Below are 7,935 nucleotides of genomic sequence, written 5' to 3'. Positions count from 1 at the left end.
CCGGAGCTGTGTGACAGTGGGAGGCGTGACCCCCAGGCGTGTCCTCTTGACACACAAACGTGCCGCGGTGCCGCATACCACCCTCCCATCACGTACACAGTAACTTGTGGCTCCAATTTAACAGGTATTAGGGCTTTGACCTCATGCAGCCGTTTCTCTTTTATTGGCCCTTTCGGATTTAGCAGGAGCAGGGCGCCTCTCTCTAGTCTAACCCGAGCAAGGGCAGTTGCAAAAGGCTGCCCTTTCCCTTAGCTTAGCTTTCACCTGCCAGTCGCTTCTTTGCCTTTGCATGGTGTTTATTAGAAAGGGGAGGGGTCCTGGCCGGTACAATCAAGGTAGGAGGCAGTAGTGATGTAGTAGTTTATTCTCAGTAGACCCTTCTGGGTCGTTGTTCTCCCAGTCTGGGTACTAGGAGGTCCCTCGAGTTTTCTTGCTCCCACCTAGGCAGGGGGGGCTAATGTCCAACTGTGGGTTCTCCCTCCACTGGGCGGGGGTCTTCGCCTGGATGGCCAGCGCGTGTACCGGCCCAGCCAGTTCCTCCGACAGTGCCTGGTGGACCAACCGGTGCCGTTGCAAGGGGCTCATCCCCTCGAATCGAGAGCTCACCACCGCCACACGGAAATGCGTCTCGCTGCCCGCAGGGACGGCGTGGCCGCCGCTCTCGTTGCGCAGCTCCAGTACCTCGGGGCTCAGGGCTTGCTCCAGCTTGGCACGGATGGCGGCCTCCACTGGCCCACCAGCCGCCGACCCCGCGCCGTCCCGAGACAAACACGCGCGCGTGGCCATGGAGACCATGCCCCGGGACAGACGCGCACTCAGCATCCGCTGCGGAGAGATGAAGGACACGGGGATGAGCGCTGGCTCCGCACACCCTCCCCACGCACCCCAGACAGGCACACCCAGGGACCCTTCTGCTCCGCGGTGCGCGTTAACGCGGCTGCTATGCCGGCAGCAGAGAGACGAGGGGCGATTGAACGGTCCTAGCTGGGCACCGGGGAGGCATGGCTGGGAGCTGTGGAAATGGATTATGTACAACGTGGGCCTTTCGGCCGAGTCAGAGCCCTAACGTCCCCTCCGGACACTAGGGTGGTACCTTTGTACTTGCCTTACCGCGGCTTGAACTAACAACTGAACCTCCGGGCGCACAGGGTCGACGCAACCGCTAGGAAATGCGTTTCTGGTCTGGCAGACGCTACGTAATAACCAGAGGGTTCATGGGAATTGTAGTCCTTGCTCCTCTCGCCCTGTGAAGTCCTGCAAGGTTGGGAGTTAGAACAACGCAATGAAATAAAAAAGTTTTCTTGCAAATTTGAGATTGTTGTTTCTTGATCTTGTAACTCAAATAGTTTTAGTCCTTAAAATAATTAATTAAAAGCAAACGACGTCTCATGTAGCCCAGGCTGGCCTCTACTGTTCTAGAATGCCTGTTCTTTCTTGATCCTCCTGCCTCTGCCTCCTACGTCCTGTGTCGCTGGTAGAGTGTCTCCATAGTAAGATCAGGATTCCTATGAGATTATAACGGACCTTGCTCAATAGGTGAGCCACAGCCAGAGGGGCGTGTCTGCGGGGACAGCCTATCTCCCAAGATAACCTGTCCTGCCTGAAGCAGATAATTCCAGGGAGAAGAAAATGAAGCCCCTCACGAAGCCCCGGAACAGCCGCATCAACTTCCTCATAGGGTCCCACGCAGCTTTTTTCCTCTTGCAGATCAGTTCATTCCTGAGAGAGATAGGCCGTCCCTCTCTCCGTGTGGGCTAACCTCCACCTGTTGAGGTTAGACTCTGGTCTCTTTCTGCCTTCTGTCTCCATACTAACAGTCACCACCCCCTGGATCTCAGTTACAAGAACATGGAAGCCCATTCTATATGCTGAACACACTATTGTATGTTAGACCAGTGCTGGTGGCTTGAGGATAAAGACAGGCCCCGCTCACAGGGTCTACAGAACACTGGAGAAATGGTGGGAGCGACACTACGACGCTGTGTGCCAGGCAACGACGAGACCGCACACCAAAGGAACTTGTCGCCTTACAGAGGGCGGTCTAGAAGAAACAGCAAGAAGACTGCTTTCTTTTCTTTTCAAGATTTATTTATTATGCCTGCAGGCTGGAAGAGGAAATCAGATTCCATTACAGATGGTTGGGAGCCACCATGTGGTTGCCTGGAATTGAACTCAGGACCTCTGGAAGAGCAGCCAGTGCTCTTAACCTCTGAGCCATCTCTCCAGCCCAAGACTACTTTCTTACATCATTTTGTCAGGACGTGGTAGCTGATTGAAATGAAATCATGGCCGCTTCAAGGAATTACCAAGGTTTTTATTGTTCTTCTGAGGGAGAATACAGCCAGAGGCATCTGGAAGAGTCTAGAGCAGGAAGTAAAAACAGCAGACTAAACATGGCCAGCAGGCTGAACTGGGCTATGAGAAGAGGGAGAGGAGGCGAGAGTTTGAGAGAAGGATTAAATATAGATATAGATAGTCTCTCCTTTTCTGCTCTCTCTATGCTCCCCCCCCACCTCTCCTCCTTCTCTCACAGCCAGGTCCAGTCTCCTGGCCATGTTCTGCTTTTTCTCTCTGCTCTGGACTCCTCCAGATGCCTCTGGCTGTTCTTTCTCGAATATCTACAATAAAAACCTTCCCCTAAACCACACCATGAATTGTTCATGTTTGAACACCAACAGATCCCCAGGGCTGCTTGGGGGGACTGTCCTGGTGTGGTGGGGATTATGGGAAGAATATGTATCATCTCACTAAAGAGGTGTCATTCACCAACGTCTTCTAGGAAGGTTTAAGGTGAACCTGGATTCTTTCTTTCTTTCTTTCTTTCTTTCTTTCTTTCTCTCTCTCTCTCTCTCTCTCTCTCTCTTTCTTTCTTTTCTCTCTCTCTCTGACCCAGGGTTTCTCTGTGTCATCCTGTCCTGGAACTTGCTCTGTAGACTAGGATGGCCTCAAACACAGAGCTCTGCTTGCCCTTCAGAGCTTAGATTAAAGGCATGAGCCATTGCTGCCTGGCTGAGCTGACGTATTAAGGGTGAGCCTGTCTCACCAGGGGTGATCCATTGGCCAGGTGGTTGAATGGCTTAACTGGATTGATTAATGCATGTTTTGAGTAGCTTGGTACATTAGGGTTCCACCCCAGACAGAAATTTCATCTTCTTGACCAGAAGAAACCAGTTTTCCCTTGCCTGGGCCTTTCCTGCTGCTATGCCTGTTGAGTGAGTGGCAGCAGTGGAGAGAAAAGGCAGGGCCAGGTCCTGCTAGACTATGGATGGCTTTCTTAGGTGACTTTCTCCAGTCCCTAGGTAGCAGTTGAAATCTAGTGGTTTTAGTTAGAGATGAAACAAGGTGAAACTTTTCCAAAATGTTATGTAATTTAAAGTTATACATAATTTATTTGTTTATATAATTTACATATTTATTTATAACTTTAATATATATTCTACAGGATGTATAAGAATATATATACACACTCTTCCCAAATTTCCATTTTGAAAAATTTCAATCCTGAGCTTGGCTCAGTGGTTGATAGCATTTTCTGCTCACTCAGGGGAGCTGAGTTCTGTACCCAGCCCACATTAGGCAGCTCACAGACACACTGCTTCTGGCCTTTGCAAGCACCTTCATTCACAAGCACATACCCACACACAGACACATAATTTAAAAAAATAAAAGAAATGTGTGTGTGTGTGAGGGAGAGAGAGAAAAAGAGAGAGAGAGAGAGAGGCTGGACTAGAAGGTCAGCTTCGGTGACAGGGTCCTACCTGGGAGGGCTAAAAGATGAAGATAAAGAACACAGAAAGCTGGGGTCAGGTGATCTCGCACAAGCTATGTCTTTTGCCAAGCCAGTTTATTAAGAAGTACAACATCGTATATACTATTCGTAGAGGAAAATGGCCAAGGACAGCAGAAAGCTAAATCAGACAACGTTGGCAAAAGAACACAGGATACTGCAGACATATCTGCCTTAGGACTGAAAACCACAGCCCTTGGTAGGGTGGGGATGGGGCAGCCACTTCCCCAGGATCTAAAACCGTACGTCCTTTGAAGCCCTGGCTCCAGCCTAGATCAGACCTTACCCAGTCTGCTCCCAGGCAAGGACGTAGAACCTCATTCCCTTTGTCCTTTCATCAGGGCCTCTGAGAAGGCTGGCTTCCAACAAAATGCCAGACTCAAGAAGCAATGCTTTCTACTTTTCACTACACTTCCTTTTTGCTTATATGTGTGTGTGTGTGTGTGTGTGTGTGTGTGTGTGTGTGTGTGGTTTCTGTGTAGTCTGGGTTGGAGTGTGGGGCCTGGTACTGATAATGTAGGCCCGGGCTGGTTGGCTTCAAACTCACTATTTTTCCTTCCTTTGTTGGCATAATGTTCTTGTGGGATGTATACATTTTACCCTTGTTCATTCACATGCTGATTTCTCCTCCCCACTCTCTGGTTTCTATCTGGACATTGCATTGTGAAACTTATTCTAAGCATCACCTGTCTCAAGTCTGTGTAAACGTGCCACCATTTGTTCTCATTTGTCAATTAAAACAACCAGCCACAATGCGGAGCAATGGGAAGGATAGGGTGGGACATCCTGGTCCGGAGTGGGAGGAAGAGGAAGGAGGGAAGAGAAGAGCAGATAATCCGCAGGAGAGGTCTTGGAAACACATGGAGAAAAGAACCGGACCTAAGACATGACTAAAAGCAAGTATAATGGGTGAAATCTGAATGGTAGGAAACTATGCGGGCTTGGAGGTTTAGGATGGAGTAACTATTGCCCAGCATTGTGCTCTAGGTTAACTATATACATCCTAGTCTCTGTGTGGTAGTTTGGTTATACAGCTGTTTAGGATGAACTGCTGTTTAGCCAAAAGATATATCAATAGTGAATATTAATAGTCTACAACATTCCTTCTCTTCCTAGTGCTGGGTTGGCAGGCTGGTGCCGCCATGCTCAGAGCCACCATGCCCAGCTTAGACTCACCGTTTCACATACTCTCTGCACACTTAAGACATGTATATATACGTTTGTTTTGTTAACCACCTGAAAATCAATTTTACATACCACAATGCTTCGCCCCTAAGTGGTCTGGCCTGGAGGTTTTGAGGACACAGATGTTCTGCTATACAACCACAACACTTATTGTCCTAATCCAGATAGTTAACAGGAAATGACACTGTCTTTAGCCAGGCTTGGTGGTGCACACCTGTAATCCCAACCCTCAGGGAGGCAAGAGGCAGGAGGACCCCTGTGAGTTCAAGGCCAGCCTGTGTACAAAGTGAGTCCAGTACAGCCATGGCTATGCAGAGAAATCTTGTCTTTTTTTTATTATTTTTATTTTTTTAATATTAGTTACAGTTTGTTAACTTTGTATCCCTGCTGTACCCCACTCCCTCTTTTCCTCCCAATCCCACCCTCCCACTCTCATCTCCTCCCTGCCCCTCTCCAAGTCCACTGATAAGGGAGAACCTCTTCCCCTTACATATGATACTAGTTTATCAGGTGTCTTCAGGACTGGCTGCAAAGTCCTTCTCTGTGGTCTAGCAAGGCTGCTTCTCCCTGGGGGACAGGGGGAGGTCAAAGAGCATGCCATCGAGTTCACATCAGAAACAGTCCCTGTTCCCTTATTAGGGTACCCACTTGGACACTGAGCTGCCATGGGCTACATCTGAGCAGGGGCTCTAGGTTGCATCCATACATGGTCCTTGTTTGGAGAAACAGTCTCATAAAAGACGCCTGTGCCCAGATATATTTGGTCCTTGTGGAACTCCTGTTTTCTCCAGGTCGTATTAACTCTGCCCCTCCTTTTTTTTTTTTTTTTTTTTTTTTTGGTTCCTTGCATCCTACCGGAGGTTTGGTTATGAGTCTTAGTATCTGCTTTGATACACCGCTAGGTAGAGTCTTTCAGAGGCCCTCTGTGGTAGGCTCCTGTCCTGTTACTTGTTTGCTCTTACATCCAATGTCCATCCCATTTGTCTTTCTAAGTGAGGATTGATCATCTTACCCTGGGTCCTCCTTCTTGTTTATCTCCTTTAGGTGAATAGATTTCAGTATATTTATCCTATCTTATAGGTCTACGTAAGTGAGTATATACCATGTGTGTCTTTCTGCTTTTGGGATACCTCACTCAGGATGATCACTTCTAGGTCCCACTATTTGCCTGCAAGTTTCATGATTTCCTCATTTTTAATTGCTGAGTAGTGTTCCATTGTGTAAAAGTACCACAATTTCTGTATCCATTCCTCCATTGAGGGACATCTGGGTTGTTTGCAGGTTCTGGCTATTACGAATAAAGCTGCTACAAACATGGTTGAGCAAATGTCCTTGTTGTGTACTTGAGCTTCTTTTGGATATATGCCTAGGAGTGGTATAGCTGGATCTTGAGGAAGCACTATTCCTAATTGTCTGAGAAAGTGCCAGATTGATTTCCAGAGTGGTTGTACAAGTTTACATTCCCTTCAGCAATGGAGGAGGGTTCCCCTTTCTCCACAACCTCTCCAGCATGTGTTGAGAAACCCTGTCTTGGAGAGAGAAAGAGAAAAAAAAATCTTTCAGAAAAAAATTGCAGTATTGGCGTAATAGCAGACAGTATATCTACCTAAATTCACTGACCTTTTATCTCTCACCTCCTCCCCCTCCCCTATTTTTTGAGACAGTCTCACTGCACAGTCCCGACTGGCGTATAACTCAGTATGAAGAGTAGGCTGGCCTTGAACTCACAGAGTTCAACCTGGTTCTGTCTCCCGAGTGCTGGGATTACAGGTCCGAGTCACCACACCTTGCTCTTCCCTGGCAACATTTTCCTAGAATTGCTTTGCATCTCGTCAAATGTGTGTATAATAATGACAAAATAATTATGTTTGCTGAATCACTTCAGTCAATTGTACCCAAAAGTATATGTGTCTGAGTGTCTGCCTGAATGTATGTGAGTGCGCCACCCGCATGCCTGGTGCCCGAGGAGGCTAGAAGAGGTTGGTGGAGCCCCTGAAACTGGAGCTGCGGACTCTTGTGAGCTACCGTGTGGGTGCTGGGAACTGAACCCAGGCCGCTTGCAAGAGCAACAGTTGCTCTTAACTACTGAGTCATCTCTCCAGCCTCTGGGTACAAAACGTTTTGACCCGAAACTGCTATGTATCTATGTGTATGTGTATATATATACACGCTCACCTACCCTGGAAGGACATGGACGTTGCTCTTCACTGCCGTTCTCACCCCTGACACAATGAAGGCTCACACAACCCGCCCATCTAAGCATCCAGCTGGCAATCCAGCTTACCCAATCTTTTCATCAGTGTTTGCTGCGCTTTGACTGTGTCCTCCAAATTCGTGTTGACGCTGGTCCTAACTGTAGTAGCACAAGAGGTGGGGGCTTTAGTTAGGAGCGATGAGGCCGAGACGCTGCTCTCAGGATGCATTAGTGCCTTAGAAATGGGCTTGGGAAAGCAAGGCCACTAGCCCTTCTGCAAAGTGAAGACATCTGGACAGTGTCAGCTGTGAACTGGCCTTCATCAGACACCAAGCCTGTCAGCAACTTGGTCTTGGCCTTCTGTCTCTAGAACTGTAAACAAATAAAAATAAAATAAAAAGCAATAATAATAATTGTTCTTTGTAAGTTACCCAGCCAGTGATGTTTTGGTACAGCAGTACAAATAGACGAAGCGTCATCCCATCCGCTGCTGAATTCTTAGAAACACAGTCAGAGATCATATATTGCACGTACTTGGCTTCGGATTTCCATTTTGCAAAGAGCGCTGTCTGCAGCGTGGAAAATGGATTACAGGAGAGGCAAGAAAGGAAGCTGGGGAGAACAGCCGGAAAACTAACGCAGCTTTCCAGCTGAGAGGTGAGGACCTTGACCGGAGAGTAGGGCGTGGTCACTGCGGCCTCCAGCAGCAGCTTGCCTTCTCTGCAGAGCGCCCCCTTCAGACTCAGCCGAGCTTCATGTGACCACAGAA

At 48.2% G+C, this 7,935-nt stretch overlaps 1 protein-coding gene and 1 long non-coding RNA gene across 3 annotated transcripts; both read right to left on the bottom strand.

Moving 5' to 3' along the window:
• Positions 1-346: 346 nt before the first annotated feature.
• Positions 347-1,174, bottom strand: Bola1 (bolA family member 1). 2 transcript variants are annotated; one of them, XM_055603802.1, is made up of 2 exons: positions 1,106-1,174; positions 347-825 (listed from the first exon to the last, which is right to left on the bottom strand). In XM_055603802.1, exon 2 carries the CDS (start codon positions 820-822, stop codon positions 409-411), a length of 414 nt encoding a protein of 137 aa, XP_055459777.1. In that variant the 5' UTR covers positions 823-825; positions 1,106-1,174; the 3' UTR covers positions 347-408. The 2 variants fall into 2 exon arrangements, with proteins under 2 accessions (XP_055459777.1, XP_055459778.1); XM_055603803.1 differs by having other exon boundaries at positions 1,111-1,174.
• Positions 1,175-5,343: 4,169 nt separating this feature from the next.
• Positions 5,344-7,935, bottom strand: LOC129673924 (uncharacterized). The gene is made up of 3 exons (XR_008719746.1): positions 7,701-7,935; positions 7,257-7,538; positions 5,344-6,501 (listed from the first exon to the last, which is right to left on the bottom strand). It is a non-coding gene; the product is annotated as an uncharacterized LOC129673924 (long non-coding RNA).

This window comes from Psammomys obesus, unplaced genomic scaffold (genome assembly GCF_907164565.1).
Source record: "Psammomys obesus unplaced genomic scaffold, mPsaObe1.curated_primary_1811, whole genome shotgun sequence".
NCBI classification, from domain to species: Eukaryota; Metazoa; Chordata; class Mammalia; order Rodentia; family Muridae; genus Psammomys; species Psammomys obesus.
Note: the sequence above shows the minus strand (reverse complement) of the source record. Positions and strands in the feature narration are given on the sequence as shown.